Below are 19336 nucleotides of genomic sequence, written 5' to 3' on the forward strand. Positions count from 1 at the left end.
ACTAAATTAGGCAGTTTAATGAGAAGCCTGAAGTGTGTTCCTCTCCAAAGCAATAATAATGATTGTGACTTTATTTTCTTTCAACATATGGAGATCACTAACCATGGTAATCTGAGGATGAGAGGTATTGGTGTCATTTCAGCTACTATCCCTCTCTCTTTTCCCCTTGCAAGTTAAAAAAAAAAACATCCACAGATGTAACAGCGTGTGAGGCTGGCATGTTGCATCCATTGGGTCAAATGCATCCCCAACAAGTGGATAATCCAGCTTTAGGACACCTCTCTGTGGACAATAATCTGCAGTCCCTCAGATAAAGATGTAATCTTGAATAAGGTCCAAATGGATTTCAGAGATTTTCGATTTCATCATGTTAGCCTCTTTTTTTAAAAGCCCACAACAATTTCGTCCCCAACAGCAGATTGTGTGTGTTGTAACTGGAAATGAACTGAGTAGTACAATCTTCCCTGTTTTCCTGTGTACTCCAGCATGTAGATCATAATTAGAAAATAAAAATAAAAGAGAGAATATAGGATGTGTTATATATTACATATTGCTTCTTTATTGTGAGACCAGTAAACTCATGATTAGAATTCAAAAGCATAGTTAACTGGACATCGATCCCCATCTATCAGACAAAGCATTAATGTTATATTTCTTTATTCACTTTTACTGTGCAGCTGATATTATAGTGTATCTCTGTGTAATCTTTCTTTGCAAACTTGTCATAAAACACACTTCCAAAAAACAGAATGCATTGTGTCATTGTGTCTATATTTGAGGGGGAAAATGTAATTTTACCTTAACTATAGATATAAGAGTTGTAGTGCAAAATTTGACTAAAAATCATGCTGAATCCACTGCTTACTGACATTAACATGACCACTAGGTGTCCTTAGAGCTCTATTAAGACCGCTAATCATCCCTGAATAAATATTTTTTCTTGCTTTGTAGATGGTAATTCATCATTTGGATGGAGGTTATGTGAACTTCATTTTTGTGTCCCCTGTTGGTGGTCAACATCTGAGGCAACAGTCAGCTCTACACTGCAGAAGTGAAAAGCTCTTCCCAAACAAGCTCCTCTAATGCATGTACTTAACATCACTTAATTTGTGTTAATTCCCAGCATTAAGCGGGGCTAATGACTTCGCAAGTGAGTGCACTGCCATTACCTTGCTCTGCCCGACATCAAATGGCAGCTGATGGATTCTGGACACAGATTTGGGGGCTCAGTGTGAGTGCTCTAATGCATTAGGTATTGCATGGGATAATTACACATTCCATATTTGTGTACAGTATGTTCACCATAGATGTTATAATGTAACAATTTCTAATTCTGTTGTGGATGCTGTGAGCTTATAGTGAGCGTAGCATTTTACACAGTGTGTTGCATATCTGCATATCTGTCAGTATTTCTAACATTAAAATGACATTAGCATAAAAAATGTGAATAATTCATCACCTTTGAGTGAACCCAGATGCACTGCTCTCAGTGTTTCCCTCCCTCTCCCTGCTCCTCCACGTGAGCAGACCACATGGTTTGTAGCTGGTTTAATGGGATGGAATGTGACAGGTTATGTTTTCATCAGCCTGATATGGAGCGTGGTTCTGGCAGGAGGCACCGACAGAGAGAAGGAGAGACAGCAAAAGAAGAAGAGAGGGGGAAGTGAGCCGGCCTCCCTAGTTGTAATTTACAGTCATAATTAGAAATGTTTGTGCTTGTTATGAATCAGTTATAGATGATGCCCCCCTCCTCTGGTAGAATCTTCAACACACACACAGACACACACACACACACACACACACAGAAACACATGCTCTGTATGGGGCCATTATTGCTGATCCACTAACTCCCTGCATTTGCTGTGTCTGTGCATTCAGAGCACCATTAGTCCAAGACTCTGTGAATAATTGCTGAATGGACCATGTTTTCACTGTGATCTACTCAGGTTCCAATTTTAGGAAACAATAAGAGGGGTGACAACATTGACTGATGTCTGACGCCAAAGTTAACAAAGCAATGTTTTTCAAAGTGTTGTTTGTTTAATCAAAAAGTTTACACTCTGCAAGTTTATCATACTCAGAAATTATAAAATCAAAATATTTAAATAAACATTTTATGGAGGACACTTTTTTTTTTTTTTATCAATCTTTTGAGTCAGTTTTGGAAGAAAACAAGTTTTGCTTTTAATGATGCCCTTCTGTAAGTCATCAGCAGAATCTAAATTGTTTTGTCTTCAAAAGATACATATTATGTCCCAGCTCATTTTTTAACCTCACAAATGCATCTTGTCTTGTCATATTGCTTCTTTCAAAGGCTGTCATTGAATTATTGCTGTTGCTTGTCATTTTCCTGTAATTTGTTTCCTGTGGAATAAAGTGCGAATAGAGACTGACAATTAGGAAGAAAAGGAAAATGCTTCTATTTTGTGTAGACATTTTGGATAAGAGCAAGCCACGCAGAAGCATTAAATCGTAACTGCTTCTTATTTCTGGACTTGTGTGTTATTTATCGCATTATTGAACTTGTGTGTTATTAACCACATTATTTCAATCACACGCAGTATATTGCTTGTTTGAGAAGATTAAAAAAAACGAAGTTAACAGAAAGACCAAACAACAGACAAATACTCAATTTTCTTTCAAATTGAACAAAAATCAATTTTCACTTCCTTTTAAACAGTCAGCTTCAAGGCAATTTGGTATCAATCTTTTATATTTCATGAGATTTGCATTACTTCTTCTTTAAGAACTTAAGTGTTGGTAATGTTTGTACACAAGTGGTACTATGGGAAAATTACATTGTGCAATACATGTTGTCTTGACTGACAGGCTGCTGTGTTTTCATGGTTTGTTGTGTCCCACAGAGAGAAGAAATACCTTTTTTTTTTCTCCCTAGATTACAAAGAAGCACAACCTTCTGCCCACTCTTGTTCTCCAAGCCCCATTGCACAACTACAATTTAATCTTCTTTGCTCGACATTGTTAGCTTTCTTTGTGTTGATATGGTGGCTTTTATGTGATCACATCATGAGCCTCTTTTGCCCTCTATCTTTTCAGGTAAATAAACATTTTGGAGAGGCATACACTTGTCCAAAATCACTTTCATTCTCTTAAAATAATAAAGAACTTATAGGATTTTATCTGTTTGTATTAAAAACATCATAACAAGGATTAAGAATGGAATTTTAATATTTTTAAGCCATCTAGTTTTTCAGTTTGACCAAGCGCATTAGAAATTTAAAGATATTGAAGTGCCAATGTGAAATACAGCATAGGACAAAAAAACAAAACAAAACACAACAGGATATGACATAAGACGTAAAAGAAAAGCACAGAAAAGCATTTCCATTGTTTAGTTAGAGTATTAAAAAGCTGCTCTTTAGATGTGATTCCCTCTCAGAAAAAAGTGATCCTCACGGCGCTTACTTCCTTGATACCTGATTGATAAACACTGCTATATCAAGTATATAATAAATGTATAATGCTGATACAACATGATGTTTGCCACATCATTATTTGACCACACAGCTTTTCGGTGTTTTTGTGGTCAATGTGCAACAAGTGTTTTGCTATCTATGCAGCTCCAGTCTGAGGCTAATTCTGTATTTCTACACCATCAACCCACAAATATTTACACCGAATCATGTTCGCTTTTGCGAAATACATTATACATAAAAACATCGACTTGTGCTTGTGATGTTCCGCTTTCTATCTTTATAAATGTGTTGGATGCAAACAGTCTATGTTAAATGGCAGGACCAAAGGATATGAAGGGCGGAGTTACACGGGCTGACCAATCAGAGTACTTGCGTCCCTGTCTCCTATATTCTGATTGGTTACAACTTGACCACGTATCATGCCAGCGTCTTCTGGCTTTCTAGCGGTTAGCTGACGGCTAATGTTAATGCTGACAATTCACACGCCTTTCTTTGTTAACTCTCTCAACGTCAGCAAAAAACCTATTTGCTGTTAGCTATTCCAGCGACATCGGTAAGTTAGTCCTCCACGGTTGTTAACCCGCTGTTACTTGCCTGTTAGGAAGAGCAAGCTAACGGGTAGTCAAGCTGGTTGGTCTCCTGGTTAGCTAACAATAGTAGAGCTAGCAATGTTTAAAAATAAAATGAAGTAAAATAAATAAGGTTTAAACAGTCTTTAGGAAATGATTGACTTCATAAATGAAATTGTTTGGTTATTGGTGGATTTCATTAGCTGGGTTCCTGTTGGCAGGTGAGCTCGCTTTAATGCATCTACAAGCTACTGTTGATTTGTTGTGTTTTGCTGACAACCTAGTAGCTGTTGCTACTGAACGTCATGTTGTGCTAATCATCATATACAGATGCATATACATAGTGTCGATTATGTAAAAGAAAAAAAGTTAGACTTCTGTAGTTTTACCAAGAATGTCCGACTTCAAGATGAATTGATTTACATATTATTTATAAAGGAGGCGACATTCTCCTGAGCTGCTAAGAGTGCTTATCAGAATCATCCATATATACTGCATATGAAACAGAAATAATTAAACTAAAGTGCAGTTTGAAATAACTATTTGTCGTAGCTTTCTCTCGGACTGAGATGGCTGGAGTGTAAGACAACGACATAAATGAACGAGAAGGTGCAGAAACATTGACTCAGAAGTTAATATTTATTTTACAGTGGTTTATTCTGTGTTTTTACTGGTTTTCTAAGCCTTATCAAGAATTATATGAGCTTAAAATTGAAACTTTACTTAAATGTGAATGTAATCCCATTCAAAGTGGAGTAAGGAATAATAATGCATAACACAGTAATAAATAAAATCTTCATTATTAATATTTTGTCAATAGCAATGTGCAATTAATGATTAAACTGTAAAGCTTCTGGCCATGACAGAGTGAGTTTTGTCTTTGGATTGGATGCTAGGATTTGCTTGGACTATGTGGCTATTGGTTTCAGTTGTTAGTTTCTTTGTCACTGGCTACTATCTTAACTTTCATATTCAGCAATTCAGATTCACCTCAGTCAGGTTGACAATATGTAAACTCATCCAGCCTTTCAGGATATTCCACTTTTTGCATTCAAAAGCTCTGGGTTGCTTTTTCAGTGTGATTGGTCTTATTAAAATTGCAGTGGAACCTATGTTGTTTCATTTGACTCAGCTCTGAGAAAAGTGGCTCTCCAGATACCCTGTTTAATTGAATTTCTTCATAAAGTTAGAGTTCCTGCAATAAAGTTCAGTGATTAAAAAAAACCAAACAAAACAACTTGCATTATTCCTTCATTTTAACCTCATAATCTCAGTTTTACAATTTCTGCAAAACGTCTAAAATTGATGTATACAGTGATGGGAAGGGTTACTAGAAGGTAATATTGTACATTTAGTTTCAGATTCAAAATTATTGTTCACCCAGTAATAGTGAGAGAAGAGCTGCCTTTTGCCCATGACACCATTTTAAATTGCCTTTTAGCATCTGTGAAGAGGTAACCCCCTAAAACTTTTCCTCAAAATTAGTTTCAAGTAAGCTCAAATTAAAGTTGAGTTTACACTTAAGGCACATATTTATTATTTTAACTGGAACCTGAATGTATTTCTGTGAATGGCTTAATTAATAAAATGTTGTTAGAGTTTATTTTCAGACCTAGCTATACCGTTTATGTGCTATTCAACACTGATCCTTTATTGCCTAACTGAAAGTATTTTTTCTTACAGAATCCTTGACTTTGACTGATATGATGGATGGAAACTCTCCTTTGGCTGTGTGGAGATGACTTGCCACCCTTTCGGGAATGGTCAGAATGGGGCCAGATGTGCCCCTTCTTAATGAGTACAAGCAGGAGTTCTTCTGGAAGCGTTTCCCTCAGACAGTGTTGGGAGGACCACGCTTCAAGTTGGGCTACTGTGCCCCACCATATGTATATGTTAATCAAGCAGTTTTGTTCTTGACACCATGGCTTTTTGGGGGCATTGGTACCCTGCTCTGCCAGCTGCAACTGCTTCCCGAACTTCCTGCCGCTGTACTTTCTGGTTCGCTCATGTTTTTAGCTGCAGCGGGTGTCCAGGCCCTCGCACTGTATGCTGCACGGAAGAGTGGCACAGTGGAGAGACTTGGTGCACCCAACATCCTGGTTGATGAGGAGGAAGTGGAATTTACCCACTGTGTCAGCCCAGAGACAGTTCGATTCATTGCTCCAGGGAAGCGGTTTGGGCTTAATGTGGTGCTGCATACAGTTCTAGCTGGAGTTCTCTGTGGCTTTGGGACATGGTATGTGTTCCTAGGCAGACTGACAGCTCTTTATGGCAGTGTTGGTGTCTCCATGGTAGTGTTTGTCCTTAGCTGGGTGGCTTTATGTATAGCTGAGTATTCCCTCATTGTAAATACGGCCACAGAGACTGCTACCTTCCAGGCACAGGACACGTATGAGATCACCCCACTCAACCGGCCCCTCTACATTTTTATTTTCATTGCTGTGGACTTGGCCAATTGGTAAGAAAAAAAACAACACTTAAATCCCATTAAAGACAACTTTAGTTATTTTGGTTATATTCATGTTAATATCTTAATATCATGTTTTTTTTGGGTTTTTTTTTAGGTTCTCAGACCCTATCCCTGAGCTCCAACTAGCCAGCCAAACTCTTCATGTGCTGTTCCTCTTCCTACCCCTTTTATGGGCAGTAGGTATACTACCTCCCCTGGATGCCCTGCTTCTCTGGGTCATGGAGCAGGTTCTTGTATTTGGCCTAGGAGGCTCGCCCATGTCTAGCAACCTCAGGTACACATTGAAAGTCATAGTTTATCGTCAGCAGCATTACACTGATTTTGATATATTTTATTATTCATGGTTGTATACAGTAAATAAATTAAATAACTCTTTGGCATGTCATTCATCTGCATTTATGCTTGTTGGATATTTCTATTTCATCAATGTGTAAAGCTACATGTAATACCTTACTTGACTGCATTTGTCAAAGGTTTTGTTGCTGCAATGTGTGTGCATGTTTTTCTAAACTTCTTTCCTGTTACAAATATTTCAAGTCACAAACTACAAAAAGTAATATAATTATTTACACTTTTACACAGATATTAAAAATATGTCTGTCATGAGCCATCATACAGGCAATATATTTCTACATGTAGGCACACAGACACAAAATATGGTTAGTCATTGTTTTCCAGATCAGGTTGTTAATATTACTTATAACAAAATAATTTTTTTTTTAGTCAATTTAGTCAGTCGCTTTTAATAAATTACCCATAAAATAAATGTACTCTATTCATTTCTATGTTAAAACCCATATTAGTCTTTGTCTTCTTTTCTTGATCTTTCTTAAGTTATTGAGCAGAAGATGCTGGAAAGTTTGTCTTTATTGCTATCAAATATTAGACATTTTGTTGTAACAGCTCCAATCAGGCAGTCTGTTTACAAAGATTAGTTTAACCGTACAATTTTTGATGTGATTTCAACTAAGCTTTTTTTTTTCTGTCATCCATTTTCCTTCCTTCAATAATAATAATTCACAATATTTGAAAAAGTCCACATTTGACTAAAAATTGGCATTAACTTTAGTCTTTTCGAAACTAAAAGTTTAAATATTTGACAGTTTTCATCTATCATACTCTAATCATTTTGTGTGGAAAACCAGCCCTCATCACATTTGTATAGTTGCACTGAACTGACAAATGTCACAATAGCTTCTTTTCATCAGTCCTAAATTTTTATATTTATATTATCCCACAGGCTGCTGTTGATGTTTGGTGTATCCATTGGCATAGCTGTGTGTAATTACTTTATCCCATCAACCCTGGGTGTGGTCCTCTTCTCCATCTCCATGGGATTACTGCTAAGCCTGGACCTAAGCCAAGTTGGCACACTTTGCAGAGGTCCCAGCACAGCCTTCAGGGACCATGGATTGCACAGAGGGGGGTTGCCACCTCCTCCTCCCAATTCATTTGGCTGGAATCTAGGCTGCAGGGAACTGTTGCTATATTTGAGCCTGCTGCTTGTAGCAATGGCAGAGGGAGGACTGTTGCATCACTTCCTCGGTTCAGCTCAGTCTCAGAACTTTGTTTCATCAGCTCAAGGTCCTGTTGGGTACCTTCTCCTCATACTCTTCTGCTTCTGCTGGGTTTTAAGGGAGGTTCAAGGGGCTTATGTTTTTGGAGGGGCATTCCTCAATCCCTTTTACCCCAAAGGGATGTCCAACGTGCAAACTTTCAAGCAAAAGAGTCGAGGATTGTACATAGCTGCTGCCATCAGAAGAATCCTTGTTTATCTTGGTGAGCCTGTCATAAGTTATCTGTTGTTTACATTTATTCTCTGCGTATTTTTTAGGTGTGAAAACCACTTCACATACAACACTCTGTTTGTGAAGGTGTATAACCATCTCCTTCTGTGTGTTTGATTTCAGTGTCTCCATTTGCAATGATTGCTTTCCTGTCAATGGACAGATCTCTGCAGTTGCTCCACAGGGTCTCCACCAGTGTGGGATTTACACGAGCCTTTAGAGTGGTATAATTGCACCCACTCCTGTTCTCATTTTATGTTGCTATATGATCATAACGTTCAGCTAATATTCATCATAAAACACTTGGCAAATTCTCATTGAGGCCAGCACATATCACACATTCTTATTTAAAACAAAATGGAAAACTTTTCTAGTGGGAGATATTCACTTTGACATTTCTATTTTCTTTTATTTATAATAAGCCGTAGTTAATCAAAGATTTGCTCTTTGTGGCTCTGCAGGTTTGGCAGAGCTCAGAGGATGCCCTGCTCCAGATGGTATTGGTGGTTTTAGTGCAGCTTGTGGCTGGAACTGGTACACTACCAGGGTGGGGCAACTTAGGAACAGGAGTTCAGCTTCTTCTGGTGAGCTCAACATAAATGCATGACTTACCACCCACTAAAATGATTCTACAGACTCAGAGATTTTGTAGGCATATGCTAAAAACGTGTGCATGTGAGCAGCACTGCATGATAATGTATGCTTGGTTGTCAATTATCAAAGTAAGACAGCTTAACTAAATTATACGAGTGAAAACCCACAGACAGACATTCAGTATATTGGACAAACATTAGTTAATAATATTGGATGCTGGTTATGTAGGTAAGTCATGTTTGCCTTATTTTCTGATCCAGGTGGGCCTCTTGATGGACAGATTGAGCCAGTTCCTGGCCAAACTAAAGTTTACCCTTACTGTATTGGTGACTTCTTGGACAGAGAAGAAGCAGCGCCGTCAATCTGCTGGAACTCTCCTGGCTCTGAATGCATCGCTATGTCCATTGCTGCTAGCAGTGGTGACCCTCTCTGCACTGATCTCTGCCCCGTTGCTGCCCCTCTTCACTCTGCCTATTTTCCTTGTGGGGTTTCCCAGGCCGCAGCGTAGTTGGCCAGGCCCAGTGGGAACTGCCTGTCCCTGTCCAGATTCAATCTTCTACCAGCAAATGAGTGGAAGTCTGGCCACAGCACTGAGGATGGCTTTTGCAAGAGGGTCACTTGGTTAGTGTTTCATACCTAATATCTTTTCTGTCTGTGGTTGTTTTGTAATGAAAGAATTTCCTAAATAATCTTTTTCCCTTACACACAGTCTGCTGAAGGAAAGCCTGGTATTCCTTTGTTGTGCATAAGTGATCTGTATGTAACTTGAGGTGAAACGGGGTTTATCTGCTCATACACCTCTGAAGGTGTAACTAAAGTAATCACAGTGACGTAAAGACCGGTATGTATCAGCATTGATTGAAGTATTCTTCAATCAATGCTGATTCTTAGTTGCTGTTTTTTTTATAGGCACACACTAATGTGACGCTGAGCTACTACTTTGATATGTGCGAATTTTCCAAAGGGAATAGCTGCAGCTTAACAAAGACTACTTGTTTTGTTACTATTTGATGAGATTGTTATATGAAAATGACTAACACGTCATCTAAAAATCTCCTGGTTTTGGTGCCAGTTATTTTCATTTATATTTTCTAATGTTTTTTTTAAAAAAAAAGGCCAATTATGTTCTATTTTTTATGAAGTAGGTCACTGAAACTCAAATACCTGTAAAAATAGCTTAAATAACCTAATTTCAACATTTTGCGTAATGATTCCGTGTATTTTGACTTCTTTTATAATTATAGTGACAGACCTTGGTCTGACCATGGGTCAAGTGGCCACTGTATGCAGATCAGAGAGCAGTGAAGCATCACCTCATATGTTTAAATACTAAGAGTATCGCTGTTGTGAGCAGCCTTTTTGCAGTACAGGCAGTAATGTGAGCTTACATCATCGAGTTGAGCTTCCTGTGAAGTGACCCAAAAAAAAGCTCAGATCTGTATTCATTACATCCAAATGTTTCCACAACATTAACTGCATAATACTCCCAGGCTAAACTGCACTGCTGCTAGGATATTGTTTTGTGCTTGATCAAGGGGGTGAGTGGAAAACATGGTGCAAGTAGAGACTTGCTTTTTATGGATCGATGATTCAAAAATTATTTAAAAAATGTTGAAGTAATGTAGTTCTTAGTTTTATTGTTTAATGTGTGCTTTAGAAACGTATATATGATGTATCATTGAGAAGATTTTTTGTTAGATTGAGGCTCACAGTCAAAAGATAGCAGTTTGTAGTTTTTCCTTTACTCACACTAGGGGCTATGAAGCAGTGAGCAGGAAAGGAATCTGCCCAATCTGTCGCTTCACATCACGAGGTAGTGACTGAAACTATCCTGATATGTCGTTATGGGACATGACATTATTCTTGAGCCACGCAAGCATTTGTCATCTTAAAACAAAAGCCGTCTTCACCTTGCCACTGCTGTGCATCTTGTGCAGAAATAAACATCTGTCTGCTGCCTCAAAAAAACAAAAAGCCCACATTGTATGAATAAAAGAGGACATTTTTGAGGAGTAATGGCGAACTAAGGGAAAACAAGATGTTTAATATTTAGATCTCTGTGCAGTCATCAAGTTAAAACAGTATAGTACCCTGCCTATGCTCCTTTGGTAGTACATGTCTAAGCTGCTCATACATTTGGCATGTTTTCATCATAGTCAGCAGAGGGACACAGCTTGTTTGCTGTTCTACATGTCACACCACCTTACATGTTGTATGTGCTGATGCATGATTTTCTCTACATTCGTAGGTTCTATAGCCCCAGGCTCTCATTTTCTCGGGCGCTTTCAGGACCGTATGGTGTGGATAATGATCCTAGAGAGAGGATATGGCTACTGTACGGTCAACATCAAGGTACTTTGTCTTTCATTTTGTATGTTTAACTCTGCAGGCATTTTAGATTAATATTAAATAATGTGGGGTTTTTTTTTTTGTGTTTGTGTTTTTTGAAGGGTCTTGAACTGCAGGAGACATCTTGCCATACAGTGGAAGCACGCAGGGTAGATGAGGTGTTTGAGGCTGCTTTTGAACGCCCTGAGCGTCTCGGTTTCCCCAAGGGATTTAACCTGCACTGGGGAAATGTCCTCACCCCATGTGCAGCACTTGCCGTGCGAGTCTACTCCGATGCCAGAAATGTGCTCTCTGGTATCATTGACTCTCATGAGAACTTGAGGAAACTTCAAGATGATTTCATGAAAGCACTCATCTGGTTGCTCCTTCGACATTGTGTGCAGAGGCATAAAGGATTTTTATGGAGCAATGAAGAGGGGTCAGGGATTGGAGTGAAGTCCCAGTCTTCACAGTTTGCCCAGACCACTTGTAACCAGCCACCGGAGACTGTCATGGTAGAATCCAATCTGTCTTCTCTCAGGTTCAGACAGGATAGCTCTAGTTTGACTTCTTTTGGAGATTGGTCAGATGAGGATGACTTATTTGGACCGCAACCAGCTAGACGGACTGTGGCATTAGTGACTGCTGAAGCCCAACCAGGACACTCAGCACTGCAGACGGGGGCTTCTCTGCCAGGCTCTGTGGAAATGGACAGTCTTTTTGAAAACATGGCTCTCTCTGCCCTGCAGCCACTGCAGCCTCTGGGTCTAGGCATCGGGATGCCAGCTGTAGATAAAGGCCGAAATCCAGAGGTTTTCAGAGAAAGTCCTCATTTTAACTTCAGCTGCCCTCAGTCTGAGGTGTTCAACCTACCGCCTGGGTGGAGGACAGCACCATTACTCCCATCTCGTTTGTTGTCTCTGAGGGCTTTATTTCCAGAAGAATGGTTTCGATTTACTTTGGGGCGGTTTGGACTTGCTGTTCAAGGGGAGACCTCAGAGGATATGACTAAAGCCCTAAAGGAGGATGAAGTCTTGAAAGAATTGCATGTAAAAGTTGCACTCTCATGTCTCATTTCACTGGGGGCTGAGTCTGCTTTCACCAGTCCAAGTTATATCTACAGGCTTTACTGTGGGGATGTGCCATGGACAGAGGGACTCGACTGGCTTTCCTCAAGCAAAGAACTTTACCAGCTCACACTTCAAGCTTTCAGGTAAAGTCGCTGCTCTGATCTTCTAGATTTTGATCATTTTGATCAGTTAATCATGTCTAGTTCTATTTTTTTTGCCCCCAGGTTCAGTTTTAAGCTGTTGTTTGATCAGGCAAGTCTTGGTCCAATGGAATCCCTTGAGGAGTTGTTCAGCACTTTAGAGGAATATGAAAGGGACTGGTACATAGGTCTGGTGTCAGAAAAAGGCTGGCGTGACAGTGTCCTTCAAGAGAAACCCTATCTATTTTCTCTGGGACATGACCTCACAATGGTAATTACATAAACTAGTCTTTATTTGTACACACACACACACATACCACAAACAACACAAAAGGCTTTACATAATCACAACAATCTTTGCATATTAAAATAAAACAAGCCTTCACACACCACAGTATATATCAATATAGCAAACAGACCTGTCAGATGTCTGTTTGTCTCTTTAACAGTAACTTGTGCTAGTAGTATTTTATTTACATTTAATTTGTTTAGAGTTTACAAGAATGAAGTCAATGTGTCCACATTTTCTTCTACATAAATATTGTTGTTTTTTTTTTTAACATAATTATACCTTACATGTAACTTTTTGTTTGGCATCAAATTGCTACTTTCGGGTAAATGTGATTAGTTCTCGGAGTAAATGTTACTGTTTTAAATGTCTTTGTCCACAGGGTACATACACCGGACGAGTTCTATCCCTGCAGGAGCAGCTTGTGCAGGTGGGCCGTCTAAATGGAGAGGGGGTTCGAGGTCAGTGGGCAAACCTCTCCTGGGAACTTTTATATGCTACCAATGATGATGAGGAACGGTACAGCATCCAGGCTCACCCCTTCATGCTTCGAAACTTAACTGTTCAGGCAGCCGATCCCCCTTTAGGATACCCCATTTACTCATCTGCCCCCCTTCACTTCCCCTGCCTCTGACCTGTGGTCCCATTTTCTAAACTTTTGACTTGGTTCTCAGTCTGTATATGGGCCTACTTTGTTTTTTGAACATTATTTGAACTTATGAGTGCTTCATTTCTTGCACCAACGAGGAAGGAACAGCAGCATTGCTGCTTTCAACATGTTTCCGTACTTCCTCAAATACAACATGAGAAATAATTTCATATTTGATCCCTAAAGCAAAGTCAACAGGTTTCCACTGAAGCACAAAGGTTTTTTTATTTATTTGTGGTTGAGCTTAAAGTGGAAAAAAAAATTGAGCCACCTCCCTCTAAAAAAACCTGCCTGGATACCTCTCGCTTTATTACATTTTAAATTCCACATATTTTTATTATTCTTTCCAAATCATGCCCATAAAAAAGGGAAAAGAATTTGAATGTTTTGTCAAGAAGATCAAGGATGTGCCTTGGGCATGTATTGCTGTCCTGTACGGTGTTTAGTGGTATTGTTTTGTTTACATTTCACTTGTTTACAGGAATTAAATGAATGTGTCCGCATTTTCTTGTACATTGAAGTTCATTTTTATATGTGTAACTGTATATACTTATAATAAAATAGATTGGCAAAAATAGATTTGAAATGTTTCATTGAGCAAACAAAAGAAGGGAAAAAATTGATTCAAAATTTTATTAAGCATTGAAAAGGTCAGTGCAAATGCATCACCTCAGGCCTTGTATTCCTTCACGAAGGCTACGTGCCAGAAAAAGAAGGCTTGGTTTACAGTTAAGATAGAAAGAGGTTTTCTCCTGAACAGCGGCTTTGAGCCCTTTTGTCTGTAAATCTTTCACTCTAGATTAAAGAAGACATTTTACAGAAACATCCAACAGCAGGAATGCAATAAAAGTGCTTCTTGATGAGGTCATTTTCAGGAGGTCTTTGGCTTAGTGAAGTATGCGGCGTCTGCATCCTGCAACAGAGAGAGCTGGCTATCAGCTTTGATGAGTCTGTTAAATCAAAGATATTTTTTTATTAAAGAATGAAAGCTAAATTATTTGTAAATCTGAGTAATTTTGTATCATAAAAGACTGGTATGGCTTTCATTCAGACTTTTGAAACATTGAAACATACAGCTTACATTGTATAAGGCTTTACTGGCTTTCTTTTTTCTCACGCCCCAGATCCTTATGAGTCATGTGATACCAGAGTGGCAGCTTAGTTGGAACATGACCTTCCTGCATGACCCTCAGCAGTCATTGTCCAGCAGAGGCCACCAGACACTGGTCAGTCAGTCAGTCAACACAGTGATGAATTTTTAATGTCATCCCTTTGCCACCGCCTTCTTATTAGATTCTAGCAAGGACAGTTTAAGCAAAGACCCCCCAAGCTGTTCAGAGACAGCTCTGCATAGTGTCTGCCACATTATGCCTTAGTCAAGTCTTGAAAATTGCCCCAGTCTTTGGTTCTTTGCAATGTCATCCTAAACTGTTTATATATTTACCATTTAATACTAGCAACCAATATTTGATTTATTAGATATACATATGGAAGTAAGGTTTAATTTGCATCATTACTTTTATTCAAACAAAAGTTAGGTACCTACCAGACCGGCTTTGAAATTCTGCACCCTTTTCCTGCCCAATAAGTTTGTGACAGACCAGGCAAAAGTGGGTGCATACTGCCAAGTATAGTAGAATAGGAGGAAGGGCTGCTGAGCAATCCACATTTCTTTAACGCCATTGGCAATTCCCACCAGCATTAAACGAACACACTGGCTTGTTGGCATCTTGTGTTCTTGGTTACCAACTGTGGCAACAGGCTGTAAAGGAAATTTGACAACTGAGAACAAAAGTAGCCTTAAATCACACACAACGAGTAAATTAACCACAAATAAAAGTACATTACCTTGCTCAGTTCCTCTGTAAAAGCATTGTTGACAATCAGGGACTGCACTGGCCCTGGACACACTATGCTGATGAGTATATTTGGAAAGTCTGTCAGCTCTGTTCGAAGGGATTTAAAGAAACCCTGTGGACATTACAGCTATAATCAACACCATGAGTACACAGGTAAGACTGGAAATTGCATCTAGAGACATTAGTTTACACATAAGTAATAAAACATTGAGGAGAAACTCAAATGAAGCCCCGCTCCTATGAGCATAGACTTTGTAAATGTACAAAAACAAAGAAAATGCTTAATTTCTAAGTGATTCACCTGAAGAGCGTGTTTGCTGGCAGAGTATCCTGTTGCCAGAGGGGCCCCAGTAAGGCCAACTACACTGCTGACAGTCACAATACTCCCTCTGCCTCTCCGTGTCATGTGAGGCAGCACCTGCTTAGTTATAGATACTGTACCAAGGTAGTTGAGCTCCATTAAGGCCTGGTACACATCAACACTAGTCTCCAAGAACAGTGATCGCTGGCTGCGGCCACCATTGTTAATTAGGACATCAATCTAAAAACATGAAAAGAGGAAGAAAAAACAAAACAGATTTTGACATTTTTTTTCCTTTTACTTAATGGTGCTAAAAATATTGTTGCTTGTTATCTTTATCCACTACCTGGCCAATAAAATCTTGCCCCCACCCCTCTGTTTGAATGTGTAACTGCTCCAAAACACATGACTGATGAAATGTATCCAACAGCCTATGAAGTTCTGCATAACAACTCATTCACTTAAATCAGGTGTGTTGGGCAGCCAGACACCACTGGTTTAGGTGATCACCAATCACAATCATGTATTTATAATATATGTATTACAAAAGCATGACTCCCCACTATTCTCCCAGTTTATAGTTTTTAATAATGCATTTTACAGTTTTTATTTCAGTTGTAGTAGTTTCTGCAATCGCCTTAGAGGTTTTCCTTGTTTGATGCATGTCATTGACTGAGAGATTTTCCATGACCATGGGATGTCTTTTGACATAGTTGTTTAAATTTGGACCATCATTTAGGGTTAAGTACAGCCGAAAGATAATTGCTAAAGTAATTATTTTATAGGATAATACAAAACTGTATGCTTAGTTAAATCCAGGTAACAACATATTTACAACACAGTGCAAATATTGAATTGTCAAGAGAAGACTGCAACACAACAGAGTAACTGCAGTGGATTTACCTGTCCAAAGTACTGAATCACAGTTTTAGTTTTTTCTTCATGAGATGTCCTCTCCAGCAAATCAAGTGGAAGAACAAGAATATCCTCATCCTTGAGGTTGGAGTTCTCTTTAAAGAATGTATAAAAAGAATCATCTTGGTCACAGAATTGATTAAACTGAAAGGAATTTAAGCAAGTTCATCAAGTCCCATGAAGACTTAACACTATTACTATGTTAACAGTGTGGTTTAGATTAAGTCTTTGTTGAATTTAATGAAAGTCTGCTTTGATGAGGCCATAAATTGTTTAACAGATAACAATTACACATTAAAAAAGAAGAAAAATCTTTTACCTAAACAGTTGCATTTAACTCTATTTAGCTCATCTTCACGCCGAGCAGACAGGACTAGACGTGATCCACATCTTGCCAGCTGATAGGCCAGCTCTTCTCCAATACCACTAGAAGCTCCAGTGACCCACACCACCAGTCCCTTTAGCTTGGCCTCTGGTTGAGATAAATCAGAACAGTTAAAACATCCTAAACAAATACGCATTTATTTTTCTACAACACCTAAAACAGCATTGTAAACTTCTTTAAATATGTCTGCAGCAACAGTTTTAAAAAAAGAAAAAAATGTTGGTACAGGGACTAACTGTTACTTGCATATGAGGCTGGTCATAACAATACAATACAATGGACTGCAAGATGCAAGATGGTAATAATGTTGCTGCCATCTCATCATTTACATTGTAAATTATACAATTTAAAAAACTATGTTTAATATATATAGATAAATAAAGCTGTGTGGTCTCTTCAGGACTTCATGATAGATAGATAGATAGATAGATAGATAGATAGATAGATAGATAGATAGATAGATATAACTTACACTCTGTTCTTTTGAGTTTTTGAACTTCAATTTATTTTTACTATGTTGGACATTTGAAAGCTATTGTTGCGAGAGGGAATAACAATTTGATTAAATTGTTACCAATATTGCTGCATGTTTTAAAAGTCCGATACTTTTGTTATTGTTAAATGCATTTCTTCACTACTAATGACTCTTTTCTAAAGTTATGAACGCGCTTTTCCTTAACTCACCTGGCCTGTGTCCCATCAGTCTCGCCCACAGCAGAGTTAAGTCTGCATCTGCAAATACGAAACATAGGAAATTAATGAGCACATATAATGGTATAAGGTAAAACAGTGCTGACAAAATAGATAAATCCATTTTTCAATCTTGGGTTTAATAACAAAGACGTGGGTAGCCGCAAAAAGCTAGCCTTGTTAAATTTAGCGACGTCTAAATACTAATACGTCACTTCCGCTGCTGGGGTTTCCGAATTAAATCCCAGAAACGGAAGTAAAAGAAATATATAAAAGAGACATGTTTCCCTTTCACTGTTTGTTTACGATTGAAAGAGTGGGGATTTGTAGTCATTTTGAAATTACCAATATTTTTTCATGTTAGATAAATCTTTAGAAACTTGGATTTAAGGTATACAATTGTGGACAAAGCAGAATCTGTATTAACACACAGTTATGTCATTCCTTTATTCAACACATACACACAAAATTGCATTCATAAGAAAGACTTATTATTTTAACAGAAGTGAGCTCCATTTTCATGCTTTTCATTTTTAGAAATAAAATGCCTAATGCAAGGAAGAGACTTGTATGCCCCAATTCAAGTGAGCTGGTCATAACAATACAATACAATGGACTGCAAGATGCAAGATGGTAATAATGTTGCTGCCATCTAAAAATAGATAGATAGATAGATAGATAGATAGATTGATATCTATTTATTCTTTTTACCGGCACTTCCTTTCTTATCACGAATTGTGAACTGGAGACTCATCCATGATTTTTTTTCTTGAGTTGGTTGTCTTGACATTTTGCACTTTGCACATTGGTATTTTGTGATTTTCCAAGTTCTTTTAGCTACTCCATCGCTGTCATTGTGTGCTGATCTGGTGGTCCTGGTCTGGGAGCTCTGTGTTTTCTGTGGTCTCATGTATAGCATGGGAAAGTAGCACTTCAGCATTGTGCTTCTTACGATTGGAACACCTCACAGCTTCAAAAGCTTCAAAGGCCCACACTTAATCATGTTTAATTTTCTTTACTTACTCATTTTAGTAGTATTTTACTTTTTAAAATTGCACCCCCTCCCCATATGGGTCTCTATTTAAAAAAAAAAAAAAAACTTTCTTAAAAAAAAAAAAAAAAAAAAAAAAAAAAGTGTTCTTAATTAATTAATGTGTTCTTGAGTCATAATATGAAGTACCCCATCCATTTGTGCATCAGTATCTATACATCTTCTACATCAATGTACAATGACAGAATTATGCATTATAATAAAGATATTAAACAACTTACTTCAGAAGTCTTAGGCTTAGTTAAGTGTGAAGGAAGGGCATCCTCCAAGACCTAATGCTAGCTTTCAACATTGACCCTTAACTAAAAGATGTCAAATTAAAACTATTTTTATTATAAAACTCAACTCCCTGCTTATCTTAGTTAGCCTTAAAACCCTGACTATTACTCACCAAAGAACATTTTCACATCCTACATCCCCAGCTTATGAAGTATGTGGACTTAAATGCAAGAGGCAGCCAGCACAGGAATGAAATCTTTCATAACAAGAACTTGACAACAAATAAACTGGAATGTTGTAATGTTTTGGGACCTTTGGCATTCCTTCATTTTTTTTTTTTTACTCTCCTTAATAACTTGAAATGTATTTAGTTGCTGGAATCTGTGTTATGAAATCAGATCAGAAAAAAATAACTATAATCTTGATGGATAGTGTAATTACATGTAGTTATATTTGCAAGGATTACTTGCATTTTAAGTACATTACTAATAAATTCTGTTTTCAAATGATTAAATCTGACACAAACAAGTTCTTAGATGAGAATACTTAAGTTTCCTACAGGATTATGACTGACATAAATAAA

At 38.1% G+C, this 19336-nt stretch overlaps 2 protein-coding genes across 2 annotated transcripts; one reads left to right on the forward strand and one right to left on the reverse strand.

Annotated features, from left to right (window-relative positions):
- Nucleotides 1-3885: 3885 nt before the first annotated feature.
- pcnx4 (pecanex 4) lies at nucleotides 3886-13684 on the forward strand. The gene is made up of 11 exons (XM_079262539.1): nucleotides 3886-3990; nucleotides 5690-6464; nucleotides 6571-6750; nucleotides 7717-8255; nucleotides 8387-8487; nucleotides 8725-8847; nucleotides 9118-9478; nucleotides 11106-11209; nucleotides 11308-12398; nucleotides 12480-12666; nucleotides 13067-13684. The coding sequence occupies exons 2-11, from the start codon at nucleotides 5767-5769 to the stop codon at nucleotides 13316-13318; spliced, it is 3636 nt and encodes a 1211-aa protein (XP_079118665.1). The 5' UTR covers nucleotides 3886-3990; nucleotides 5690-5766; the 3' UTR covers nucleotides 13319-13684.
- A 268-nt stretch (nucleotides 13685-13952) lies between these two features.
- On the reverse strand, nucleotides 13953-17663 carry dhrs7 (dehydrogenase/reductase (SDR family) member 7). Its single transcript, XM_079262629.1, has 7 exons — nucleotides 17478-17663; nucleotides 16728-16880; nucleotides 16397-16503; nucleotides 15494-15733; nucleotides 15182-15304; nucleotides 14880-15095; nucleotides 13953-14246 (listed from the first exon to the last, which is right to left on the reverse strand). The coding sequence occupies exons 1-7, from the start codon at nucleotides 17605-17607 to the stop codon at nucleotides 14205-14207; spliced, it is 1011 nt and encodes a 336-aa protein (XP_079118755.1). The 5' UTR covers nucleotides 17608-17663; the 3' UTR covers nucleotides 13953-14204.
- Nucleotides 17664-19336: the final 1673 nt, after the last annotated feature.

This window comes from Telmatherina bonti (assembly GCF_933228915.1).
Source record: "Telmatherina bonti genome assembly, chromosome: 22".
NCBI classification, from domain to species: Eukaryota; Metazoa; Chordata; class Actinopteri; order Atheriniformes; family Telmatherinidae; genus Telmatherina; species Telmatherina bonti.

Bases quoted from the DNA above. Each gene is read 5' to 3' on its own strand.
- pcnx4 (XM_079262539.1), top strand. From the start codon at position 5,767: ATGGTCAGAATGGGGCCAGATGTGCCCCTTCTTAATGAGTACAAGCAG. The intron at 6,465-6,570 runs GTAAGAAAAAAA...GTTTTTTTTTAG, and splicing joins GCTGTGGACTTGGCCAATTG to GTTCTCAGACCCTATCCCTG. The intron at 6,751-7,716 runs GTACACATTGAA...ATTATCCCACAG, and splicing joins CCCATGTCTAGCAACCTCAG to GCTGCTGTTGATGTTTGGTG.
- dhrs7 (XM_079262629.1), bottom strand. From the start codon at position 17,607: ATGGATTTATCTATTTTGTCAGCACTGTTTTACCTTATACCATTATAT. The intron at 15,734-16,396 runs GTAAATCCACTG...TCATGTTTTTAG, and splicing joins TGATTCAGTACTTTGGACAG to ATTGATGTCCTAATTAACAA. The intron at 14,247-14,879 runs GTAGGTACCTAA...TCTCTGTTGCAG, and splicing joins AGAATTTCAAAGCCGGTCTG to GATGCAGACGCCGCATACTT.